At 38.2% G+C, this 27,872-nt stretch overlaps 1 protein-coding gene and 2 long non-coding RNA genes across 4 annotated transcripts; 1 reads left to right on the top strand and 2 right to left on the bottom strand.

The window, feature by feature from the left end:
• Positions 1-19,686, top strand: castor2 (cytosolic arginine sensor for mTORC1 subunit 2). The gene is made up of 9 exons (XM_039778635.1): positions 1-310; positions 7,029-7,099; positions 8,898-9,091; positions 10,930-11,062; positions 11,449-11,572; positions 12,304-12,414; positions 15,633-15,715; positions 17,219-17,313; positions 18,161-19,686. The coding sequence occupies exons 1-9, from the start codon at positions 198-200 to the stop codon at positions 18,221-18,223; spliced, it is 987 nt and encodes a 328-aa protein (XP_039634569.1). The 5' UTR covers positions 1-197; the 3' UTR covers positions 18,224-19,686.
• On the bottom strand, positions 5,748-10,992 carry LOC120544686. Its single transcript, XR_005636533.1, has 2 exons — positions 10,907-10,992; positions 5,748-9,350 (listed from the first exon to the last, which is right to left on the bottom strand). It is a non-coding gene; the product is annotated as an uncharacterized LOC120544686 (long non-coding RNA).
• On the bottom strand, positions 12,353-27,838 carry LOC120544687. Of its 2 annotated transcripts, XR_005636534.1 has the most exons (5): positions 27,760-27,838; positions 21,568-21,797; positions 20,495-20,589; positions 12,994-13,091; positions 12,353-12,433 (listed from the first exon to the last, which is right to left on the bottom strand). It is a non-coding gene; the product is annotated as an uncharacterized LOC120544687 (long non-coding RNA). The 2 variants fall into 2 exon arrangements; XR_005636535.1 differs by lacking the exon at positions 20,495-20,589.
• Positions 27,839-27,872: the final 34 nt, after the last annotated feature.

Raw genomic sequence — 27,872 nt, 5'->3', positions numbered from 1 at the left:
GTTCCGTTGCAGGATTTGACAGCAGGTCCGTTTTTACCTCTTTGCTTTTATTCCACCCTGCCTCGCTCTTTCTTTCTCTATTTAATACGCCTTTAGCCTGCCGTGTGTGTGCACGTATTTATTTATTTATGCATCTTATTTGAAAGTAATTAGTGTTTTTACCTTTTAGTCGTTCCTCAAATGAGAAGGCGTAAAAGATGGAGCTTCATATTTTAGAACACAGCTTGAAAGTGGCGAGTATAGAAAAAGAGGGGATCCAGATTTGCACTCACGGATTAATAAAACTCGCTTTCTTGGCTTCCAAAACAAGGTACGTAACTTCCCAGACGCGACAGCTACATGGAAATACACAGTGTCCTTTATGTTTTTTTTACGTGCTCCACAGTGCTGTACGTGTTAACTGTAAGGATACTGCTGTTCTTAACATTATAGCAAACTAATGCCGAGGGCTGCATGCACTTACAGTATGCTTATGTGTAAAGGGTAACTGTGTTAATTTCTGCTCCTGTAGTTGTTTTAATGCTTAATGCAGCTTTATGTGTTGTTCTAAGTGAGTGTGTTTGGTCTCTGCCACCAGTTTCCAGGCCTATCCTTGTTCTGTAGTGTCATTTTGTAGCTTTGTGCCATCTGTAGCTGGGTTGACGCCAGCGGGTGTGCGTGCGTGCGTGCGTGTGTGTGTGTCTGTCTGTCTGTCTGTCTGTCTGTCTGTCTGTCTGCAGGCTGTTTTTCCTTCTCTCACGGAAATTATAACATGTTTTCAACCCAACTCTAGTAAACAGCAGAGGGCCTTTACTGTGTTTCCCGTCCTATGAAGTGGATATTCACTGTGAGCCATTCAGCCTGAGGAAACTTTACTTAAATAGCCCTTGCAGTGACATGACAACAGGCCTTTACACTCGTTATTGCTCTGTTGTGCAGTTTTTATTACCACCACACTCTATTAATACATTACCCTAAACAAATTAGTTCACTTTACTGACACACAACAGGCAGAATCAGTCAGTATCCCAGCAGTCCAAGTGTGGCAGAGAGCTGATAATCAAACCTTCCTCTGTGCTGAAAAGTTACTGATAAAACAGTTTCATCTCATTACCTGATGTAATTGAAATTACCCACTGGATTTGACGGTAATTGGGCTGCAACTAACTAGTAATTTCATTATCGATTTATCTGTAATGAATGGATTAATCGTCTGTTCTAGAAAATGACTAGAAATGCACATCACAATTTCCCAGACTCCAAGGTGACGTCTTCATATGTCTTTTCCCACCAAAAGTCCAAAATCCCAAATATATATTTAGGTTACCATGGTATAAAACTAAGAAAAGCAGCAAATCCTCATAATCGAGAAGCTGGGACCAGAGAATGTCTGGCATTTTTGCAAGAAACAATGATGCAAACAACTACATATACAGATACATTTTCTGTCGATCGGACAGACTTTCAATTCTAAACTCAAAAACATAATTTCATTACTTTCAGTTCTTGGTTGGATATGCCTCCCACGTTTGATTATATAGACAGAATGGGTATTGCACTTCTATAAAATCAGTGTGATCTTTTTTTAATGTGTGCATCTTGTAATCAGTCATTTTTTATTCTCGTCAAACTACATCTATAGATGCTTGTAGAATTTCTTGTAGTCAAGATTGCCGCCACTTAATAACACATTCTGTGATTTCCCAGCTTTGCCCACCACATTTGAAGTGTGAACTGATTTGTTTTGCTGGTGGAAAAAAAAAAAAAAGACACAGCTGCCACGGTTATTGCACAAGCCCAGTTAGAGAAGCTACAGAGCTACATGTCGTTACGTTAGCCTATAACACCGGTTTGCACAGCCATAATCTGCTCTCGACTGCAAACACCAGCAGAATTTCTCTTTAATTGTGCTTTTTTTTTATGCACACATTATACTCATCAAAGCACGTTTCAGGGTCTTCACAGACATTTTATTTATTTATTTATTTATTTATTTATTTATATAGCAGAGGTGGTAATGCTGCATTCATGTGATATTAGAGTTGCCGTAATTACCAGTTCAGGCTTGTAAATTGCATTCAATTCAACAACCAAGTCATAATTAAGGCTGGGGAACTTCTCAGAAAGCTCTGATAAAAGTGTACAAAATTAGCACCAAATGCTGGTAAAATATGCAAGAGGCTGGTAGATTTGCTTCACTCACCAGCCAATAAACAATGGTAATCTGGTCAAATTTGAACATTTACTTGCCATTTGGCTGATGGACAAAAAAAGTTACTTTTGCACCCTGCTCTGATGTATTGAACTTGTGTTTAATAATACGGAAGTGTCGGAAAACCAAACAGACATGAATGCCTCATGTCAGCCAAAGTCCATTGTTCAAGGTAATTAAACCCAAATTTAATAGTGCTATATTGTATATTCTTAGTATTGTAACCCTTGCACAGCCAACTCTGCAATCATACAACTGTCTCTAGTTGTCTTTGGCGTGAACGTTCAAGACTGATCCCAATAATAATATAAGTCTGAAAATTATCAGACTATACTTTTTCTACATAAACAACACATAAATATCATCTAAGGTCGATTCAATTTGGTTATTAAAAACATTTCAGAAACGTACCTAGTGAGAAAAATAAACTTGCGAGTACACTTTGCTGGATAAACTATATAATGGTTCTGAATTACATCTAAAGCATTTCTGTACTGTAATTTCTTGCTACAATCATTTGGCGTACGATAGGCTATGTGCTGATACCAATGTATCTGCGATAAGCTAAAGTTGGCTGACATATCAGTCTGGTCAGTTTCTCTGCCAGGTTCTTCTCATTTTTTTAAAATTTAATTTTATATTTGTTGCAACCACATTTTTAGTGTCTGAAATGGGAGAGTCACAACAACTTATTTTGTCAATGTCAATGAGGAAGTAAACACTTGATAAGTGTGGTTTTGCCTTTCAACTAACTTGTTTGTCACTGTAGCTGTGATACTGTCAATCATAAGCAAAAAGTCCTTACTCTGCTATTACAGGCATATCATCACATAAATGATACCTATTGTGAATACTTTGATTAAAAAAAAAAAAAAAAATGAAAATGCCAAAAAAAATTAAGTTATAAGACACTGAAATATCTATATGGAGGTCCAATTATAGTTGATTATTCATTAAAGAACTTGTTTTAGACTGCATCCATATCTACTTTACAGTAGGTTTGTCACATTGACAGCCTACAGTATGTGTCCAGTCTGTGGCTGGGATTATGCACTCAGTCTATTTGGTGGTATGCAGGTATGCTTTTTCCATTTCTGGATTTGGATGTTAACAAGTTAATCAGCACTTGTAAACAATAGACTTTTAGTTGCTGTAACTTAGTAATGGAAAGAGTAGTAGAATATTTTACCCAAATAAAAGTACGGTTACTTTAATAATACTCAAGTGCAGGTAAAGTTACTAAAAAGAAAAGTAGGTCCGTGAAGGGAAAGTAAGAGGTGAAGAAAAACAAAAAAAATGTATGATGATGTAATAGTATAGACCTATTAAATTAAAGAACACATTTAGACTACAAAATAAAGTGCATTAACATGTCAAAGTACACATAAGGCCTATCACATCAAAGAGCCCTATATATGTCCAAACCAACGATATATCCATTCTCTATAGACGGCGCTCTGCAGCATGTGCAATTTATTGTCAATCATACAACCAGAAACTCAAGACAATTAAAACAACAAATAACCGACCAGATCAATAACAACTGGACACCGCGGCGGGTGCAAGGAATTAAATAACCCGTCACTTCTTACAGAATCAACAGCAGGACATCACCCAAGCAGACAACACAAACACGTACAATATAAAACTCCACAAACACTTATTACAGCAAAAGGGATGCACAGCTTTTGCACGATGTGCACACGCGCGCGCACAACGCCAGCCTAACGTAGCCGCCCTCTTGCGAAGTGTGTTGTTGGACTCACCTGTCTGAACGGCTTTGTGTGAGTCTTGTTGTGCACCGCGAAGTCCTCCGCAATCTGCTCCAGGTTCAACTTCTGTGCTCGTTTATTCCCAGTATAACCAGTCCACACACAGCCACTCTGTCCCACTATAAGCAGTCCCAGTCTCTCTGGTCCGACCGCGCGCCTCAAAGTTTCAGACATGTTGAGCAGAAAGTCCTCACTTACGGTACACGTTCCTGAGTGTACCGCTGGAGCGTCCACCATGAGCACTTTAGCACGCAGGCATGGTGGTCCAGCGGGCACCTGGTCATCAAAAAACGCGGGTGCGTTTGATTTGGGTCACTCAGAGTGCGTTAAGGTTAAACCCTAAACCTGTGATTAATTAAGGTAGATTCTATGGAATGCCATTTTATTCAATATTAAATAAATTGGCTACATAAATAAATATGGCTATGAAATGCATCCTGAAATAAATAAATGAGGCAATAAATATATTTAAAAAAAAGTAAATATATATATAAGCTGTTCAATAGCTATATTGAACTATATCAATATAGCCCCCCCCAACGCCTACATAAATGTGATATTTTCCTCTGAAGTTGGTGGAGACACAAAATAATTAAAAGGAGAGTGAATATTGGACTTCAGGAGGCCACATACACAAAACACAAATGAATGCAAATGTTGCCCTGGATGTTCAAATAGGCGACTGACTGCTAACGTGTTTACCAGAGCGACATTAGGAGATGCTTATGTGTCAGTGTTTTGTTTTAAGGTTGTTCTGCTGCCCCCCAAATGGCCACAAAAACCAATTAATGCAGCTTTAGATCAAGAAGCACATGTCCTTTGAGAAGGGAATATCAATGAGTAAACAAGCTTTAGAATCTGATTTGACATTTGATTCCAGTGCCCGGCACTTTTTGATACTCGATGCCACAAAAACATTTAGGTCGCTACCAGAAAAGTACTGGGGTTTGATACCACACCCTAAATATAAACAGTGGAGATTTAAATGTCCTCCTTATGATGACACTTAACACTCATTAACTTACAACAACAACTCACCAAAAAAAAAAAAAAGAATTGGTGCAGCACTGTTTAGTTTTGCATTCCTTTGTCTTTTCTTTTAATGTGTTCCCCAGTGAAGGGTAGTTTTTACTAACACATTTGTTGTGGTTTTTCTCTGTTAGTGGTTTCCAATGCTTTTTAATACAAACTGATTTAAAGACTCCTTGTGAAGTTCCTTCCATGCACACAGAATGTGAGTAATGCTGGCTAATAGTTCAGTAATCTCCCCCTCAGTTTAATATACTGTATCTCTGCAGTGATTTGCCATTACACGGGTGATCTGCATGGAAAACTGTCATTAATCCAGGCACAAGACAAAAACTCCAGTGCTCATAATCCTAATATCCTGGCTCTGCAAAAACACACTGCAAGTCAAAGTGACGCTTGACAGCTCATTTACTTCCAAGAGGAGATGCTGCCGTTCCCACATAAAACATTGTTGAGTCTGTTCTGTTATTCCCCTGTTGTTTTTCACACCTTTCAGCCAAATATGACGTGTCAGCATTCAGTTGCTGCCTGTAAAGATGTGGTTATCACAGTATTGTTAATAGTGCATGTTGTTTTTCCAGTGCACTGCTTTCATTTGTGCTTAAGAAAGTATGCTGGACATGATTACAAGCTGATTTTTAACAATATCCTTCATTATCTTAGAAAAGTTTTGGTTTGGCGCATTGAACCTTGACAGTTGGATTTCAGACAGAAACATAATACATACACAAAAACAAAGTATTACAGAAAAAGGGTGGTTTTGATAGAAGCGACATTTAATAAGATTTTGCAAAAGGGAACACAGAAGTTTTGGCATGTGTTGGCATATAAATACAGTCAAAATCAGGAACAACTGACCACGTGTAAACAAGATAATAAATCTGATCAGAGATTAGATGCCATCTTTCGGTGCTGAAGAATATTTGATAATCTGGTCCACAGACACATTTCTGTCAGATCTAAAACATAAAGTTTGATACTCAGCCTTGTTCATTATATAAAAACTGTGCTGATTTTTAAATAGAGACTTTTCAAAAAGTGGAATGAGTTAACCTTTGTTGTGGTGGACCACTTTTCTTGCCATTTCGCATTACCTATTGCAAAGTACCTCCACAACACAAGTATTAGTGTGTAGGGCTGGATAATAATTTGTCAACTTAACATTATAAATCTCTTACCAACCTGAATGTATTCTATAAATGTCTATAAACTGGCAGAAGCTACATTAAGCAAGCAAGCAGAAATTCAACCAACCTATCAGCCCAGCAGCCCAGTATATCTTCAACTCGTCAGACTGTAATTAAACAGGACAAACATATCAGAAGTGAGACCATGTGAGAAAGGAATTACATGCACTCATGTATAAACAAGACAATAAGTCTTAGCCACACTAGTGGCTATGTGAGGCTCATTGTAAGGAAAACCATGGCGCTAGATTATATGTCAGTGGATCCCCAAAATCATTACAATTCCTCCTGTGGGAAACACGAATATCTGTAGCAAATTTTATTGCAATCCATCAAACCATTTTTTTGAAATATTTCAGTCTGGACCTAAGTGGCGAACTGATGGACACAACAAATTGCCATCCCTTGAGCCACGCAACCAGATTGCAAAAAAAATATTATTTTAGAGTTTAGGTCATATTTTTAGCCCCATGTATGTGTATTTAAAAACATCTCTAGATGATCATTGAGATTCCTCTCACAGCACATTGGCATTGGGGAGGTTTATATGCAGCACTGTGCTTTATTGATAGCTCAGTTATAAGCCTCATATTAAATATAAAATGATAAAGAAGACATTTACAGGCATAGCTGCAGTCTTGTGTTGGTCCCTGCACATGTCAGTGGATGGATCTTCTCATATGAAACTGTCTCCTTAATTCTCCAAATACACTATTTAATGTGTATGTTAAGAATGCTTCAGGGAGCAGCAGACTTGATGTAGTGAAGCTTAATCCAGCAGCATGGAGCTTTTCATGTGCTGTATCCACTGTTTGATTTGTCCTCTCTTTTTCTCCCTCTCCCATTCAGATGCAAGTTTTTCAGTTTGACAGAGACTCCGGAGGACTACACCATAATTGTCGATGAGGAAGGCTTTAAAGGTGGGCCTCTCTTTGTGGATCTTTAAAGTCACTGTGGCAACCATAGATCGGGGCGGCAGGAAAAGATCACATTGTGTAACCTCTGATTCTCTCCAGTACCACGTAGCTTCAGCTGCCAATGTTTGTGCACACTTTGCTATTATGGATGTGAGGCCCAGTTGCCAGTTTTGCTGTGTTTTGTGGTTGGCTGATTAAGTGAATTCATGTCATTACACACCCTTTTCCAGGGTGACCCTCCTTGGTTACCCTGGAGACTACAGGCTATTTGTTGCATAACTGCTGCAGGTATTTTCTTCTGGTGACTGGCTCTGACTGTGAAGGTTCCTGTTTTCTGTTGAAATAAACACTCAAGCAAGCAATGTTAGATACATGTTTGACATTTTGTTAAAACCTCCAGAAGACACTAAAAATATATTTTTCTACCATTTTTCATATAGGCCTAAACAGAATATGTCCATATGCATCTAAAAAAAAACAGATGATTAGGCCTAAACACTGCAGTGAACATTATAAAATGTCTGAGAATTAGTACACAATCCAGTCCATTGACAGTAACTTATTAAGGTGAGCATGCAGTAAATGTTAGTCTTGGGTTAATATTGAATATCCTGTTTAATAACAGTTGTTGAATAACTGAACTAGATTGAGTTTGGCTAATATTTCAGATAATATGTTGTGATATTAAATGCTTTTGGTACACTCACTACAATGCTAATAAATATTAACATTATTCATTAGCTTTTCAATCATTATTAGGGCTGCGACTAATGAATATTTTCATTTTTGATTAATCTGCAGATTATTTTCTTGATTAATCGACTAATTGTGTCTATGAAATGTTACTAGTGTGTATGTAACTAGTGAAAATCCGCCCATAACAACCTCCCACAGTCCAAAGTGATGTCCTTAAATTGCTTGTTTTATTCCACCAACATTCTGAATCCAACAAAAGTTAAATTTTCTGTTATATATGATAAAAACAAGCATATATAAATCTTTTGATCAACTTATTGATTAATCAAGTAATCGTTGCAGGTCTAGTGAGTGTTTTATTGCTTATAAATACTTTGTAAGAGGAACAGTGTGGCTACTTCTGCCTCATTATTTCTACAATGTGGATGAAGGGCAGGTTTAACTTGCATCTCAAATATTCTTGAGTCTTTCTTAACTCATTAGGACCGGATGCAACATATGCATGCAAAATGTAAACCCAAACAGGGGTAGGTACAACCGTCTAGACTGGTATTTAGTAGGACAGGCAGAAAAGCCTGTCTAATACACAGTCTGCTCTGTCACCGAAGAGTGGAGGGTGAGAATAATTTTGTATAATTCCAGATAATAAAAAGGCATTGGCAACAGCACTCAATATATTAAAAAAAGGATGTGTACAAAAGATTAAAAACAGGAATAAGAACACATAAAAAAATAAGGAACAACTATTAATCATGCTCATTGCTAACCCTAAGTTCCCAGTTTCTTTTCTATTTAAAAACTTGTGTTAAAAAAAATGTATCATTACTTGTGCATTTTTAGCAAAGAGCTATAAAAAGTATAAAAAGATGTATGAACTGGCTGCAGGTTAAATCACTGTTGTACATTATGAATACAGCTGTGTGTTACGACCACTTTTGTAGTCTATTGATAATGCTTGACCTTGTGTGAAGCCTAATAGCCTCTTTAGATAGTCCTAAATCAGGTCAAGTCACTTCTTCTCAGGTTTTATTGGTTAATGCTGTGAACTTGTGAGTGACTGCTGCAGTCGTGTTCTTTTTTGACATGACTGTCTGTCCATTCGCAGAGCTGCCCCAGTCAGAGCACATCAGTGTTGCTGATGCCACATGGTTGGCCCTTAACGTGGTGTCAGGGGGCGGCAACGCCTCCAACTCGCAACCCATCGGAGTCACCAAAATCGCTAAATCAGTCATTGCCCCGCTGGCCGACCACAACATCTCTGTTTTCATGCTGTCAACATATCAGACAGACTTCATTTTGGTGAGTGTGGATAATAATGTTCCAATACTACTACCATTTGGTATCATTTAAACATTAACGCTGGCGATAAATGCATTATTTTCTGTGAATCCCTTGTGCATGTGAAGGTAGTCCCACACAGGAATGGCAGACCCTGCCAAATGGGCCTCATTCACCAATAACTTCCTAAGTTTTTTCTTAAATCTGTTCTATTTCTTCAATCAATCAACCCGGCTGGTTTGGATCTTAAATCATTCTCCTAGCCTTTTTCTTGCAGCGCCTGTAAATAAGAGAACATTGGTGAATGTCAGAATCTTTGTGAAAACTGTGGATTTAAAGAAGAAATTTCTTATTAACCAACAGTTGGTCACTAAGGCCCAATAATAAACTATTATATAGAGAGGCAATTACAGAATTATAAGGCTATTGCAGAAAAAATGTCAACAGAAAATACTATCAAAAACAAAAGAAACTCTTCTATAGTGACTAATTCTACCCTTAAATTGTTTGGAGGGGGATTTCAGATGTTTTATTTTTCATCCCAGACTCAGTTTAAAAACAAAGTAAATCAAGTTAATCAGGTTATTGATCAGGTTCACAGCTTGCTTCAAGAGTTGCATTGTTTGTCTATTATGCAACCACTGGCAACACAATTGTCTATGATCATAATGCCTGACATGAAAAAGCAATAACCTTGGATATAGTGTACCTCTCACAGCCCCACTTTCTTTTGATTTAGGAAGAAATCCTCTCTCATACCGAAGCTTTTCTGGCCACAGGGAGTGTTTTATTATTGCCTTGCTTTAGTGGAAAAACAAGGTCTGCTGAGCAGCTCCGACATGTTTATGAAAATGGATGTTGATAATCTGTTACATAAAGGGGATCAGCGGCTCAGCCTCTTGCTGGAATTCCAGGTATCATACTCGGGTCTGTTTCCTGTTTCCTGTTTCCACACAGGCTGCTCCTACCCACAATCCTAATTATTGGTAAATCAGATCAAAAAAAGGCACACAAAAAACTGCTGTGTTCGCCCACACCCACCACCCATCTTCTCCCTCCGTCATTGTCTCACGCTTTGTCGGATTGCATTACCAAATCTCTGAGCAGACCAAAAAACAGACCAGCTTAAGATGTGTGGTTTTTTTCACTGATAGGATATTTTGTGTTACATAAAGGGGTAAAACCTGACCCAAATGTTGAATACACTCATTTAGACGGAATCATGAGTATCCTGACTGAGTCAAGCCGCTCAGGGCAGCTACACACCAGCTTTCTTCTTCTTTCTCTCTCTCACACACACACACACACACACACACACATACACACACACACACACACAAATTCAAGTGAAGCAATAGCTGTCACGCTCGGTAAGGAAACACTTGTGTTACTCTCTTTCACCAGCTTCAGAGTTAATCTTTGAGATACACCAAGGCTTATTGTTCGACCAATATACTCAGCTCCATTATTTTTGATATATAAATCTATATAGGTTTGTATTATGTTGAATCAATATACAGTAACTCTTGAAATGATAGAAATGTTTGCTACTGTGGAATTCAGTTCATTTGATGGCAATATTTTCAGAATACATTCAAATACAATTTTGATAATACCCTCAAGGAGGAAAAATCTGTGAACCTGTGAGGAAAAAAAAAAGGACATGCCTTTTATATGTAGGTTAATTGTCTTTCTGATTCATCCATATTCCAAAGATTCCTTTTGACCCGCAACCTACCCCTACCCAAACTAATAATTTAATTTCCGTGAATTCTGTTTTCATCAGACATAGAAGAAACATTTCACGATGTTATCCAACGTTTGTTTTCAACTCACTCATTCATTTCTTTTGTCCTCAGGTACGAGAGCGAGATCTGCCGATGGTCATGCACACGCTGTCTTCCGAATTCACTTTGCTCCGGGTGGTCAACGGAGAGACTTTTGCTGCTCACGATCTGGGAGTCACCAATGGCTTTGTAAAGCCTAAACTCGGTGGGCATAAAAAAAAAAAACATGTTCAAACCGCTTGAACATTTTCATAATATATATAAAAAAAAAAGCATTTTAAAACTCAATTTGCTTTACACATATCTACAGTTTTCAACACTGGTGCAACATCTGTTTAACATCAAAATGCCTGCTGAGAGATTTTACTCTGACAAAACTATCTCAACTCTGAGTACTTCAAGCCCTTTTCTCTCTTCACGTGTTGGTTCTGAAGTTTAGCTTGAAAGTTCATTCTTGACGTTGAACATAGTTTTTTAAAATGTGATGAGATTGAATGCTCATTATTTCCATACAGACATTTATAATAAGATACTTGTTGGCTACATTGATGCCTCTGAGCCCTCATGTATTCAATCATTTTTGTTTTTCAGTGCCCCGTCCCATCATTCACCCCTTATCTAGTCCCAGCAACATGTTCTGTGTGACCAGCCTGGACCCAGACACACTGCCCTCTGTAGCCACCCTGCTCATGGATGTCATGTTTTACTCTGGAGGGTAAGAAAGTGAAATGATTTAGTGTATGAAAATGAGGACATGAGTGTCAGTTGTAGGATGTTACCTACAACACCTGTGTAAACTAATATCTTTAAAATCATGTAAGCACAAAAAGATACTCCATCGATTTCTTCTTATGTTTTGCTTGTTTTGAATCCAAAACCACTCAAGGAAGCTTGTTGTTTTCTTCAGTTGTTGTGTAGCAGTATTTGTAATTACATTACTTGAGTCATATTTAACCCTGCTTAGCAGTGGTACTCTGGGAATGGAAAAGTCATTCGCAGACAGACAACACAGAAATATGTCAAATGTCGTGTGGAATACCATGAAACCTGTACAGACATTCACGATGAATCCTAATGACTTTGACGATTGACATTTTTGGTTCTTCAAAATGTTTCATCTATTGGGTGGAGTGTATATTTGGTTCAATCGATCTGGATCAATGTTCCCCACAGGGTGATTTGAATCATTTCATTCTTCTTCTTTTTGGGGCCAAAACAATTTCAAATGTAAATAGTGTCTGAATTATACTGTTTGTATCTCTGTTAAAATAGTTATTATTAAAGGAAAGAAGAAAAACATCAATAAAACAGCTGATTCCAAACTTTTGAACAGTTGTTTAACTAGACATGACTAAGTGTAAGGTCACGAGGTGTGAGATTACCAGAATGCAATTCCTGCCTTACCAGCTTGACCACATTAAGTGTTGTGCCTTTCTCTCTCCAAAGTCCAAAGGAGAGCGGAGCATCCAGCGAGGACTCCAGCCACATCCGCTTCTTCTCCTTCTCCCTGATCGAGGGCTACATCTCTCTGGTCATGGACGAACAGACAACTCAAAGGTTGAGTAGCAGCAAACACCTGTGACACAACAACATATTTATATTGCTGCTGCAGCTGTGTAATTAACCACACTTGTTCTTTTGAGATGTTGTTTTCTTTTAGTCAGACTGTTATTTATGATTGTTTGAGGGGGCGATTAGTTTGTTGCTCAGCAATAGCAGAGCAGTTGGGCTTATACAATGTCACAGTGGGTTTCAGTCTGACTCATTCCTCCTTACAGTATACTCTCTAATTAAGTAGAAAGGGCTCCAAGAAACCTGAGCAGCTACAGATCCCATGTAGTTGCTCCTCTATTAGCACCACGTTAGCATTTGATCATAGTTCATTCATAAATAAGATATCACTTATATGGGTCAGTAATGTCTTAAAGCCACGTGGAGGTAAAATAATAATTGGACCAATCTTTCATTATTTTTCAAGCTCATATTTTGCTACTAAAGCATGTAGGTCAGCCTCATCCCCACGTTTATGTACTACCTAATGTGTTGCCTTAAGGGAATAGGTCACCCATTTTTGCTCAACTTTACAATGGCTCTCTTATTCAGCGCAGCGGGTTGGACGGCAGTAACAGAATTCACCTGCTGATGTTCATCTGAGTGGTTAATAGTTAGCTTCTTCAGCTGCTGCAGCACCACACAGTATCTGTTAGCTGTGCCGGGTGCCCGCCACTTGTTAACTAGAGCAAAACAAAGACATCCTTTTAAAGTGAGTCAGGCAAAACATTTGAAGGTGAAAACTCTCAAAAATCTATGTCAAATATCAGATTTTTATTATTTTTTTTTAAGTTTAGGAATTAAAAGTGAAAGTACATGTTTTTTTCTGCTCTGTTAGTTACATTTCCTGTGGTCTCCTTTAAAAAAAAAAAATCTTAGAAACCAAAAGAGAGAATTTTATATTTTTGGTTCATCCTGTGCATTAATCAGTCAGAACGCCATAGTTATCCTTCTACATCAGGGGTGTCAAACTCAATTTCACTAAGGGCCACACTGGAAATGACGATCACAATAAGGGCCAGACATGTTGAGTTTATTGACATGCTTTTATTTAGCAAAAAAAAAGTCAATTAACTTTGTATTATTGCATGTCTCATATAGCTTTCATGAAAAAGTCATGAAAAACAAACATTACATTTTTAAAAGCAGCTGCCACCCAGCCGACTCACAACGACCTGTTTCACAGCCTGAATATTAAAAAACTCTCTGCTTTGGTGGGGAAATCTGAGTCTCAAAGTCGGCAAATTTGTCAAATTCTGCACGGCAGTGTCACATAATTACAGTATGAAAAACTGTTTCCTGATTTTTTTGGTGTGGTTTTTTTGCTGTGAACCTAAATTGAAATGCGGGCCAGATCAAAATTTGCAAGGAGCCGGATTTGGCCCCGGGGCCTTGAGTTTGACACGTGTTCTACATAGATATATTTACAACAGCAGTGGTGTAGTCTTCAACAGGGGGTCCTCAGAGTCAATGCAGGGGGGGCCACCAAATTAAAGTTATGTCTTGAACATGAATCCAACATATTATTAGCAAATATAAATCAGCCTATTTGTGAAAAAACATTGATGACAGGCTTACTGGCCTATAGGTAATGTAGTCATCCACAGATACAGTTTATCCTAAAGGCCGTTTTATGCTTCTGCGGCGAATCGACGGCGTACCCCCGCAGACCCCCCTGCGTCTACGCCGGACCCTACGCCAAAGATTCACTGTGCCACATGTATGTTTAACATTTAAATCATATCATAGTGGGGGGGGTCCGGGTGTCCTCCCCCAGGGAAGTTTTGAGTACCAACAACAACAATGTCTTGTATTCGGACACACTTTTATGCACCAATTTACTGTGGAAATATATCAAAAATATAATGGAAAGTATGTTGTTGCGTGTCATTGGGCATCTTCAAATGGGTATATTGAAATCCTGGAGCTTTCTGGCCGCGCTCCACTTTATTCCTATGGGTGACGTCGACTTTAACGTGCCCGCAAAGCATCCTGGAAGGCGGCGCTGCATTTGAAAAAAATGCTACGCGTCAAAAAAGCTGGCCGATGCCCATCTTTATGCAAATTAATCCGTTGAACGCGACTATCCAATAGAAGTAGAACACAGGGGAGACTGGGGGAAGTCTCTCGCGGGTCCTTTGTTCTAGACGTCCTACAACGTACAAATGTGGGGAGGCGCCGCGACACCACGCTTCAGTCGTGTCGCAAAAGTGGATCCGCAGTGTTAGTGGGTATACTGCATATACCTGCGTATCACATAGACTACACCACTCGCAACATAGTACTACATAGATAAGTTATTTGCACATAACCAATGAAACCATGTTGTTTTTTTTGTGTATCTGTATGGAAGTAATGTCTTGTTGAAGGTGCTACCAAACATACACAAGTGAAAGGTGTACTGCTATTGTCAGGTTGCAGGCTAGATAGCTAATTCGCTAGTCAGCTGTAGTGGCGAAAGAAGTTCTTAGATCTTTTACTTAAGCAAAAGTAGAAATACCAACGTGCCAGTGGTGGAAAGTAACTAATTACGTTTACTCAAGTACTGTACTTAAGTACAATTTTGAGGTACTGGTACTTAACTTGAGTATTTCCATTGTATGCTAATTTATACTTCTACTCCACTACAATACAGAGGAAAATGTTTTTTCTTTTTTACTGCAATACATTTATTTGATAACTTCAGTTACTTTTCAGATTCAGATTATTGATACACAATATAATCAACTAATAAATGATGTATTGCTATAGATTAAACTACCCAGCAGTATATAAAGTAATTAAAATTAGCTCCAATTTAAGCAGCTGCAACAATAAAGTGATAAACACAATGCATCAATAATTATAATCCAGTAATAATAATTCATTATCCAGTTATATATAATATATATTATTCTGAAATGGGCCATTCTGCATACTTTTAATTTAGCACAGTATCATATTTTATAAATTGATTATATGATTTGTTTGTAAAATTACTCCAACTGTCCAATGGCCCAGCTGTCAATCACACATGTACACGCCCACTCAGAGGAGCATTTCTGATTGTTACAATAGTCACAAATTTAAAAATCACTTTGACATGATTTTTTAGTGCAAAAACTGAAACAGTGCTTGTTAATTCAGTTTTACAAAAATATTATATTCTGCCCCATAGACTTAAAAATATATATATATAGATTGAGCTGTAATCGTTAATTTCTCTGTACTTTGTTCTCTTCAAGGTTTCCAAACAATGTTCTCTTCACCAGTGCTTCTGGTGAGCTTTGGAAAATGGTTCGCATCGGGGGACAGCCTTTAGGATTTGGTGAGTTTTATTTGCCAAAAGGCTAGTTAGGCGTGGCTACTAACAGGCCACATGTTGGTAAAAATGAACAGTAACAGCATCAGAGATTAACCCATCTCCAAACACAATGTATGCTGAAGTATCAATATAATAATTATGCTCAAATTATTAATGAGCCCTACAGATGTCACAAACCAACCTACTTTTAGAGAATTTCACAGCAGACGATGATTTCATCTCTCAGCAGCAGTTAACAACAAATTTAACAACTGTTTTTCAGCTTTAAGGATCAGAGTTGATGTGTTGAATCTTAAAGCATCAGGCAAATAATCTGTTCGGCTGGTGTCGACTGGTGCTGCCTGCCTGTGTGATCCAAACAAGCAGCTAACACAGTGAATACATACAGAAAACTAGCGTATGATTTAATGTGGAAACGGTTGTAGCCAATGCTTGTTTTCCCTAAAAGAAAGTTGGCAACAATGCTCTGTGCAATTACCAATTCATGAGTAGAATGTTCTATAGAAAGTTAAAGGCTATTGTTTCAACATGTTAAAATTACATTAGTAGTCTGTGCAAATGTCACATAAAAACTGTAATGGTGGACTATTTTAACATTAATAATATGACATTTAATAGTGTGTAATGTCAGTTTTAGATGCACTTGTTGAACAAGTGTTGATCCTGTGTTGGCTCTTGTACTGCAGTGATTCCCAACCAGTATACTTGTAACTCAGGGGGTACGTGGAAAGATAGTGGAGTTGCTCATCTAGTTTGAAAAAGCAGAAATTATGATTTGTTAAGGAGGAAAACAAACCCACAGGTAGGATTACAAGTTGGTGTGTTTATTGTGCAATAAATACGGCATAACTACCAGCACAGCTCACACCAACCTGCACCTTGAGTATTTCTCTACAACATTGAATATTAATGACCAAATAAGCAACCATCAACCATGTTAAAGTTTGGGAAAGACATCTTTAGGTATCATGTATTAAGAGTTTAACATTCCAAAACTGACAAACAAAACAGCACGGACTGATGAAATAACCAGAAAAGCCGAAAAACAATGTGCTCATGTAGAATGCCATTACTCATAGTGAGAATCTGATTGAGAAAAATATGTTTTTCAGGGCCTTTTAAAATTACGTGATGTGATTAAGAAAATAGGTCGCTAAATTAATGGTTAAAATGTCCTTCTTCTGCCGTTCCCAAGTGGTAGTCGTATGAATTCAAACTTGACCAAACCTCTTGAAAAATCACCTAGACATCCATCATTTCAAGATGATGTCTCGTATGAAGAAATGACTGTAATAACAACCACTTTCAATTAATAGTGTTACATAACATCCAGTTGAAAAGAACATATTTGGAGCATAACGGCTGGTGTTAATGAAGTGGAGCTCATTTCATTGAAAGGCTGGGAACAACTGCTGGGAACAACTGCTGTACTATCTCCATACACATGGAAGTGATATATAATAACAGTCAGTAATATAGCAAATCATTTTTATTTTTTTTTCGCAGATGAGTGCGGAATCGTGGCTCAAATATCAGAACCCCTGGCAACGGCTGACATTCCAGCTTACTACATTAGTACCTTCAAGTTTGACCACGCCCTGGTAAGACGGAACCTCTCAATGCTGTTGTTTTGATTCAACACTGTGTATCTGCTGTAGGGCTGCAACAATTAGTTCATTAATTGTTTAGTCGAGCGACAGAAAATAACTATTATAACATTTGATGGTTCCATGTTCTCAAATGTGAGAATTTGCTGCTTTTCATTGTCTTACGTTATAATAATGTAATATTTTTGGATTTTGGCAGTGGTGGAAGTAGTATTCAGATATGTTAGTCAAATAACAGTAACAATACTGCAGTGTAAAAATACTTTAGTACATTCAAAAAAAAGTACAAAGGTTTTAGCATCAAAATATACTTAAAAGTACCAAAAGTAAAAGTACTCATTATGCAGAATGGCCCATGTCAGAATGTCTTTATAACTGGATTATATTTATTGATGCATAACTTCATCACTTCAATGTTGCAGCTGGTAAAGGTGGAGCTAATTTTAATTACTGCATAAACTTAATCTTAACAGCTTAATCCATAATAATACATCATCATTTATGAGTTGATTTATATCTTGTATAAATAATCTGAATCCAAAAAGTAACTAGTAATTAAAGTTATCAAATAGATATAGTGGAGTAGAAGTATAAAGAAGCACGAAATGGAAATACTCGAGTAAAGTACCTCACATCTGTGCTTAAGTAAATGTCCTTTTTTTTTTATTTTAGACTTTTGGTCAGACAATACAAGACATTTGATGACGTCAGTTTGGCCTCTAGAAAATTGTAATGGAAATCGTTTTCTGATGTTTTACAGACCAAACGAACAATCGTTAGTAGCGGCCTCTACAGTAATATGCTGCTGTCAGATTGTTCTAAAGCCTCGTATCTTCTCCAGGTTCCCGAAGAAAACATCCAAAGTGTGATCGGAGCTCTGCGGACCAAGAGCACGGCACAGTGAAGGAAAAACGATGATTGGTTTTCAAAGTAATTTCAAAGTAACGTTTATCATGTCCAAAAAGTGCCAAGAGCTTATTAGCGGACTACTGCGGATCGGCTCTGAAAGGAAGGGTTGTAACCGCGAAGTGTGGGTGGGGAGTGTGACGTTGGGTTAGGGATGCCTTTGTTACTCGTTCATTTTCTTTACCCCCACCCCTCCTTGGCACTCGAGGCCCTCCACTGCCTGCTCTGGTAGTTGTTGCTTTAGTTTTATCCGACTGCTTCCCCCCCCCCCCTTTCTAAAAGCTGCTTCTTCCCACTCCCTGACCCTCATGAGCACCATACTGTATTAGTTACATAATTCCTCTCATGGAAGGATGACGAATGTACTCTCAAAAACAAAAGAAATATTATATCAAACTCTCCATATTTTTTTGGTTTTGTTTTCCACAGGTAATGTCTCAGTGCCAAGATGTTTGAATGCCTAAACCGATGCCTTTGTCAAAAATACTATACATGTGTGCAATTGTAGGAGACAATTTTTGAGACAGCCAATGATGACATAGCCCCTGGTTGAATAATATGGTGTGTGTGTGTTTTTGTGGTGCTTTTAGTAGCTGTTGAACATCTTTTATTCACAGCAATGACCTGACTGTTGGAGTCCATTGTTAAATTCAGATGCTTGGTCTGGTGGAACATGAAGTAAATCCAAGATCATGATGAGGAAATTGTAATTTTAGTGTTTTAAAAACTAATAAGAATTCACACTGTGAGCAACCAGGTGGTGATGGGTCACTTAAAATTAGCAGATCTTATCTATAAATGTAAGTGTTTTTTTTTTTTTATAGATTCTGTGGCTAGCAACCACAATTTATGTGGCATTAATCATAGACTTCAGAGAGCATATAAATTGGGATTAATTTATTCATTTATTATTTCATCTAAAAAAGATAGAGGGATAGTTTGGATCTTTTAATTGGGGTTGTATGATGTACTTATCACCTACAGTAAATGGCGGTCGGCACGGCCGCAGTTTGGAGAAGCAGACAGGAGTACGGACACTGAATATAAGCAATGTACTGCTGTGGACGGAGGCAGCAGCTAAACGTATTTTAGCCAACTTAAAAAGGTCTACCAAAAGAAATCAATATCAGTTTAAGTGTACACTATATTTAGAATATTTCACAGCTTTGCCTTGCCATTAGACAGCCCTTACCGAACAGGAACTGAAAACGTTACCTATGCTCTCTCTTCAAAGCCACTAGACTCCTTTTGATAATAAAAAAAAAAGTAATTGCCTAGACCGGTTAGTTAGTGTTATTGTGTGATATTGGTGTTTCAAGGGTTAGGAACTAACTAGTCTCGCACTGCCAGACGTTCCTCCACAGTGCTGCGGAGGAGGGTCTGGCTAGTCCACACAGCATTCCCGGGATGGGAGAAAAACGTGCTCTGGTTTATTGGCATTTCTTAAACCAATCACAATCGTATGTTCAAAAGTTGTTTTAGTCGTGCAACAGAAAACTCAGATTGGACAGATAGTCTAGCTAGCTGTCTGGATTTAAACCTGCAGAGATCTGAGCAGCAGTTAACCATAGTCCTCAGAAATCAGCCGGAGTTTAGAATTCCAACACAAAGAAAGCGGAAGGTCTGCTCCAACTATTCCTCCAACAAGTATATATATCTGATAGAAACCTCGTTGTTTTCTGGTTACTGCTGATGATCCAATGATCATGTTGCTCACAGTGTGAACCAGCAAAAAGACCCAATGATAAAATGCAATGATGAAAATGTTTTGCATCTACAGTAGTAATAAATTACTGAGCCACTTTGATAATGTACTAGAATAAGCTATGGTTCACACAGGGAAGGAGCCCTGGTGTCCATTTATAGGTGTTGAAGCTGCCCCTCTCCTGCCCCAGTCTGCACTTTAATGCAGGTTCCACCCTCACAGGCCTGCTGTACTGATGTGAAAACAGGGGGGGGCTATTTACTGTAGAAAGTTCCTGTCCAGACGGGTGATAGCATTTGGTGATAATGTTTTTCTTTCTTTTTATTTCACACCACCTTGCACCCAACCCTTCTTCTGGTCAGATTTGATTAGTAGAAACCCTGTATTTATCAGTGTTAAAACAGGAGGAAGGTGACATTTCTTCTGATTCCATTTCAAAGAAAAACATGTTGAAAGCTTTTCATTTGGAGCTTCTTGTGTGGAAAAAAATAAATAAACAAGCTTTTCTTTTCTTTTTTGGAGCCCAGTTTTCACCAATGTGTCATTTTTACTGGCTTTACTTACTTGTCCTCTCACTGTTATTTGCTCCCAATGTGTACTTTAAATCAATAAACTGGTGATGTCGCTGCCCAATGTGGTCGTCAAAGCCTCAAGATGAACTGTAAATCAGATTCTCAATCAAATTTTGAAGTATTTTGACATAGATATTGGACAATGATATGCAACAGAATGTCATCTGTGAGTTAATAGAATGCAAAAACATCATCCGTATTAGTACTATACAAGTATTTTTTTAAAGTCATTAACAGTATATTAATATCTTCAGCTAATAAACAATGTTTGTTGTATCAGAACTACAGTATTACTAATTTTAATACTGCAACAGTGGCGTATCTCAACGCGTCGATGAGCATCAAACCATTATGAATTGCATCACAATGCCAAAACCGTTTTAATGCCAAGTTGGTTTTCACGAGAACTTTATCTTGGTATTCTGCTGCATAATGAAAAACAAGTACTGCAAAAGTCAAGAATCTTAAATATGGGCGCCCGGATACCTCAGTTGGTAGAGTGGGTGCCCATATATAGAAGTTTACTCCTCGACGGGTTTGACTACGGCCTGCGGCCCTTTGCTGCATGTCATTCCCCCTCTCTCTCCCCTTTCATGGTCTTGTAAAAAATGGGGGCCAAAAATGCCCGTAAAAATGTAAAAAAAAATAAATAAATAAAAATCATGAATATACAATAAAAATGTATATTTAAAAAGCATAAAAGTAGCACAAGTAGAGAAGAGACTTTGTGATATAGCAATATCTATATAATGTTTGCTATCATGAACAGTCCTTAGCTATAAGCTAATACCAGACCGAGGATGTAGCCTGAGTACATTGAACTGAGCAAGGGTGTGTTTAGTTGCTTTATTGCTTTGATTTGTAAAATAATATGTGGTATTTATTCTTTTAAGTTATATAGTCACACTTAAATGCCCATCTGGACTTATTCTGTAATGCACATAAGAGCAAAACCAAAATCAATCAAAATCTTAAATCCCAAAACCTTTAGGGGTTTTACACCTGTACTTATATTGTAATTTGAATCACATTTGTATGTGAAAAATACACATTTAGTGTACACACCTGCCCTTGTGTGGACTCCAGTGATACCCTTCCTCCACTCCAGCCTGCAGCACATGGGCGACAGCAGGGAAGACTGCAGGTAGATCAGTTGTCTGTATTATTTGACCTGAGTAAACAAAGCAGAGAACAGCCAGGTCCTTATTGCCTCCACACGCCACCTTTTTCTCTGCTTCAGCTCACTTCCGCACACAGATGGAGGTGGAGGGCTGTTCCAGCTGCAGACACCCTCTCTGCAGAGCAGGGTTAAGGAGAGGACATGGTCTGTTAGTGTTTTCCCTTATCATGATCATCTTTCTCCTTACATAATCCCTGACAGTTCAACTCTGCCGCTCACTGACTTGGGAGTAAAGGCTTGTGCTTTACCTACAGGGGTAGAAAGAACTAAGTACTTTTATTCTTATTACAGCAACAAAGTTGTTTTTTGTGTAGTTGTAAAAATGTGTGTAAAAAAAAAAAAAGAAAAAAAAAAAGAATACTCAAGTCTTATTTCAATCGCCTATATTTTGTATGTAAAATCTGAATCTTAAAAATGAACTAGTAACTCTAGTAAGCTCTCAGATACATATAGTGGAGTAAAAAAGTACAATATTTCCCTCTGAAAGTAATGGAGATAAGTAACATAAAATGGAAACACCCAAGCACCTAAATATTCCGCTTAAGTAAAATGTACTTTGCTACATTCTAACAGTAGTGGAAGAATTATTTGGATCTGTGGTATCTGGCCCTATAAGTTTAAAGTCTGTATAAAGCTCAAATATGCTGAGAAATCATGAGCGTTAGGGATGTAAGTTCAATGATTTTCCTCTCAGCAGAGTGATGTGATGAAGAGGATGTCCTATTTGATTCTGTGATTAGGTGACTGAGTGGGATCAATGATTTTATGTGTAGTGTTGGAGCCCCCAAAAGAGACTCTGACCTCAAAGGGACTCAGACCCTTACTTGCCAACTCACAAACTGTTTACTCTAATATGTTACCCTAATGTACCCCTTATAAACCATGTTCTTGCTGCAGCAAGACAGAGTGCATATTGGCTTTGTATTCTCCGGGTTCTGCAGGACTCGTCATGGATGCTGGAAACTTGATGTAATAAAACCTTTATGATCAAGTACAGTGTCAAGCGGCTTTCCTCTCCACACTGCATCACAGCATCGCTACACAAAACACAACAGATCCTTTACTTAAAAGTGCTCTTAGCGATGTTGGGTGACGTCACTTCTTGTTGACGTTCAAAGTATTTTCAAACACAAGACTAGCTCGCCCCTCCCTCCTCCTCATCCCGTCCCCTCCCCCTCCCTTCTGCGCGCTAACCCCCCCCCAACCCCAACCCCCAACTCCTTCTTGTCGGTTATTGGCTGGAACACAGTTTGTGTATCTTTTGTGGTGCAGGTTGGTGCAGTTTGTTTTTGTTGCCGTTTGTGGAGCCTGTGTATTAGTAAAAGTACTAATACCATACTGTAAAAAATACTCTATTACAAGTAAAAGTCCTGCATTGAAAATGTTACTTAAGCAAAAGTATGTTAAGTATCATAAGGAAAATGTACTTTAAGTATTAAAATTACTCAACACAGAAAAATCACCACTGCTTTCTAATAAGGTAATCAGTTGTATGTACAGGCTTGTCTCCGTCTATATATACGCGGGTTTATTTATTTTTTTTAAACGAGTACCAACCTACTTATTACTTTTGAGTACATTTTTACACAAGTAGTTTTACGGCTACTTGTGTAAAATATTCTCGTAGTCTTTCGACACGCTTCCCCCTCAGTCCCACTCACTGCAATTAAAGTAACAAGTAGAAACTCGAGCTGCAAACACAAGGACATCTCATCACTGCTAATTGAAATGTTCATTTTGCCCTGCTCCATCGACTTAACATTCTGTTGAGTTGCGAGGCCACTGGTGGGAAACCTCCACCCACAGACATGACAAATCAAAACTTTACGAGTCAGGTATAAACAGCAGTGAGTCAGCACTACACCCCGACAAAGCCGGATATCAACAGCACATTTTCCTACCACACAGTTTACTGGTGTCACCTTACAGGATTTCTTGGTGTTGAAGCTCAACCTTTCCAGCCATGTTTACCTGAAACATGACGCTGCACTGTTGTTTGGAACGCCCACATTCATTATCCTCGACAATAGTCCCAACTCAAGGTCCACTTACTGGCCTTTTCTGGAGCTTTGAACCACATCTTAACGTTACAGTGGCTTTAATCAATATTTCTGTAATAATCAAAGGGGTCGCTCGTAGCGATTAAACTACCGAGAATCCTCATCTAAATCTGCAGCTCCACTCTGCTTCACAGAGCTTTTAGCTGTCCGGCCCTCAACTTCAACTCGTTTTGGTTCACTCTCACAGCTCTCATAGCGGGAAAAGGAAGTTCTAGCTAATAGCTAGTGTACAGTACACCTGCCCACCTGCTCAGCACCAAACAGCAGACTAGCTGGTGATTATAGTGGAGCATTTAGCAGCGAAAGACAAATTTGAGGTACTACTTCTACTCCAACACATCACAGAGGTAAATAAGGTACTATGCTTTTTACTCCACTAAATTTGTCTGACAGCTTTAGTTTCTAATAGATGACAGTTTCTCATCCCCGTCCTGTTCAGTGAAAAACACGTCTCTCCAGATGTGTTGATGTTGACCGTTTGTGATAAACTGAAAAATTCTCATACTTCTTAAGCTAAATAAAGTTTTTAAAAATCCTCTTGGATCAGCTGGAAGTCATCGTCCCAAAGCTGAAAACAGGGCTGTTTTTCTAACATCATGAAACGTGGTTCTCACAGGACGGCGACGCTACGCACACGTGACGACAGTAATAGAATATGATGCGTTGCTGTAGATTAAACCAACCAACAGTAGATAAAGGAGTTAACATTAGCACAACCTTAAACATCTAAAGCAGGAAAATGCAACATACACAATGCAACAGCAATATTAATCGTGAAACACTGACCAGGAACATTTTACTGCACAGAGTACTTTCACTGCTGATAATACTTACATGCTTTTACTTAAGTAAGGTTTTGAATACTTCCACTGCTCAAAATGTGACAAAACAGCTGGAGATAATTGTGAATAAAATCAGGTTTTGTACTTAAATTGTCCGTGTATATTCACATCCTGCCTCACAGATGGATCACAGGTTGTATGTTTTATGCTCACTCAGTAGTTTTGGCATAAATACATTTCTATACTCTCTGAGGGCCCCCTCCCCCGAGTTGTCACAATGATGAATGGCCCCAGAATGCAGGAACTCAGGGAGGAGAGCTCAGCAACAGACAGTACCGGGGGGGTGACTGTACCGACTTCAGCTAAATTGACTCTACTGTAAGAAGGAAACTGTAACCTCAGCTGCTACAGTCAGCGGTTAATATCACTAAATTATAGTCAAGGTTACAGTCAAGATCACCTTCACGTAGCTGTTTAATCCAAAGAGATAATCGGTTATTTCCAAATCATTTCTTAAATGTTACTGTAAAGAACTATGTAATTTGGTATTAATAGGAGGGAAACAGTGTGGGTTTAAAAGCTACATTTGAATCCAAATCTCCATTCATCCTTCATTTATTATTAGAATTGTATGATTGTCTGTAGACAAATTGCACATTTCTACATGGTCAACAGACTTGTCGTTGCACTGATTAAAAGACTAAGTTAGAGCATTTATAATAATTCCTAATTAGTATTAGTTACAGTATTTTAAAATTGCTTTGGTAGTTTTATTGTGCAGCAACTCTTGCATGAAAATAGCCAAATTCTTATTTGTAAACACAAAATGCTGTCCTTGCATACAGAGTGCAAAACACTAAATCACAAGCGCAGTCCTCAGAATACAGCCACCACACACGAGCAGCTTCTTAACGCTCGTTACTAAGCGTATAGATCACTGAATTAATGCAAAAATGGGTTTTCAAGTGTATGCATATTTTCACATCATTAGCCTGGTGAGCAGAATTGAAATAGAGAAGTGCCGATTGCTAATTGCACCATAAAATGTGTGGCAGTGTTGGAAAGTTTGATGAATAACCTATTCTTTTGACCACGGTTTCAATGTATTGACTTTGTGTTACACAAGTGTCAATAACTGTAGCTTTCTGTATTTTAGATGAGGAAGTGATACATTAATTAAGGGTTGATGTCTTGTATAAAAACAAAACTCTGTGGTTGATACAAAAGAGATAGTAAGATGATGCAGTGAATAAGTATGAATGTAGGATTAACTGCAGAGTTAAGTCATTAAATCATACTCTGTTTACAGCAATACAGCATGTTGAATACATTACATAAGCTTTCATTAGCTGTACTTTTCCTCATTGGCATTTGTATAACTTTGGGGAAATGACCGCCGCAGATTGTTTTGAAAATGAGTTACTGTTTGACAGCATTATTTGATCATTTTTAGTACTGTAATTGGAAGTGTACCAACTAAACAGTCTCTACTTCACTTCTAATTAGTGGCAAATTGCACAATCTCTTCCAGGAAACTTTCGAGGAAATCATTAGGAATTTCAAACCCTTAAAATAAATCTTTATCATCATATATAAATCGTTACCTTAACCTAATTTCCGTATTGATCGACACACAACTACTGTGGTAAATAAAAAAATATTTATTTTGATATAGTATATTAAGTCATTTTCTCCATTGCATCTTGTGTATTTAACCCTCTGAGGTCTAAGGGCATTTTAAGATATCTTCTTGAATTCCCCTTTTCAAGGTTTTCTGCATATAACCGGATCCCCATGTGTTTCATATTAAAAAACAAACCCAGCTGTCTGCATGGTGACGCCCACAATTGTTCCAGAGCAATGTGTAAGAGATCATTTGGCCCTAAAGCGGAAATATTTCTCTAATCTCTTGTGAAAACACACCTACACTGTTTTGGTGCTTGAAATTAGTTTTCAAAAGTCTTTGGTTTACAGAAGTAGCGTAATATAGGAATAAAATAGTAAATAAATGTCTAAAATGAAATTTTGTAATAACACTTTTTGAGTAGGAGTGTTGTCAAACACCGCTTGGACTCGCCTGGGCGTCTTTTGTCCTCAGAGGGTTAATGGAAATTTAACACTGAAAAGTGGGTTCATCCTCAAATACATCCAGACTGGGAGAACGGCACGTGACATAAAACACTATATGCACAACATGCACGGATGACACACGTGTCTACGTTTTGAGATTGATTCCCCACCCTCACCTCTATTTGCACTTTGCAGCGAGATCATCTTTTTTTTGTGGACCGTTTTGCCGTCACTCGCTTTTACAAATGGTATGATGTTTCACAAACATTTCACTGGCCTGCAGAGTGCCATAACATATTGTTTGAGATCATCCCAAAACCGCAAGAGTCTGAGTCACTTCATTCACTGCCCACATAATCTCTATAAACAGATATCTGCATATGAATGTAGAATCTGTTTGGTTCCGGTTTGCGTTTGTAGTCCGAGTAGTATTTTGACTAATCAGGTTTGAGCAGGCTTTGATTGCATGCAGGTAAACAGTTGGTGTGGAGAGTAAAAGAGGCCGAACACATCGGCTGAAACACAATCTTGGAACCCATCGGTTATTGTCTGACAGCGATATACCTTTTATTCACTTTTTATTTATTTATTTATCTGAATTCATATGTATTCCTTTAGTCGAAATATCGTCTGGACCTAAAACCCCCTACAAAAAGAGTATCGACTGACTGTAAACAATGCCCGTTGCACGGAATAGAGGTCTTGGCCCGAATACCCGCTGGCTACAACAGAACACCCAAAATATTGTCCGTTGCCCCCAGAGGCTAAATCGTCAGACTAATAGCCGATGGGAACTGAGATTGCTGACAATTTTTTCCTCTGTCATTTTCTTGTTTAGTGGCAAATGAAAACCTGACATTTTACAGTATTACCCACCTACTGTAAACGCTGACTGTGATTTCTTGTAGGAAGCTTGGACCTGGGTCTTATTTCCTTAGTTTTGGCTATCATTTCAATCAGTTATGTTACATGGTACACGCTAAAGTAATTACTATAGAAATGATGGCCAAAACAAAGTTGTAATTAGAGCTGTAACTGCGTCTTGTTTAAAATGTCTTGTTTTGTCTGACCAAACCGAAAACGTTCCGTTTTTAATTACCGGTACATAAAACACAAAAGCAGCAAAAACTCACACTGGAGAAGCAGCACCCAGAGATTTACTCACATTTTTTTTTTCACTGTTTTGCTTGGCGTAATCAATTGATCGTTTCAGCTCTAGTTGTAAGAAAACAAAATCCATCCTTTGATGCCTTTCCCCGATGACCCACATGCAGGGTA

The sequence above is a fragment of the Perca fluviatilis genome, chromosome 16, assembly GCF_010015445.1.
Source record: "Perca fluviatilis chromosome 16, GENO_Pfluv_1.0, whole genome shotgun sequence".
NCBI classification, from domain to species: domain Eukaryota; kingdom Metazoa; phylum Chordata; class Actinopteri; order Perciformes; family Percidae; genus Perca; species Perca fluviatilis.
This window is presented reverse-complemented; position numbering and strand designations above follow the sequence as displayed.

What these genes read in the sequence shown, in the direction of transcription:
- castor2 (XM_039778635.1), top strand. Translation starts at nt 198, where the DNA reads ATGGAGCTTCATATTTTAGAACACAGCTTGAAAGTGGCGAGTATAGAA. An exon ending in GTCATGTTTTACTCTGGAGG is followed by an intron (nt 11,573 to 12,303) that starts GTAAGAAAGTGA and finishes CTCTCTCCAAAG; the next exon opens with TCCAAAGGAGAGCGGAGCAT. An exon ending in GGGACAGCCTTTAGGATTTG is followed by an intron (nt 15,716 to 17,218) that starts GTGAGTTTTATT and finishes TTTTTTTCGCAG; the next exon opens with ATGAGTGCGGAATCGTGGCT.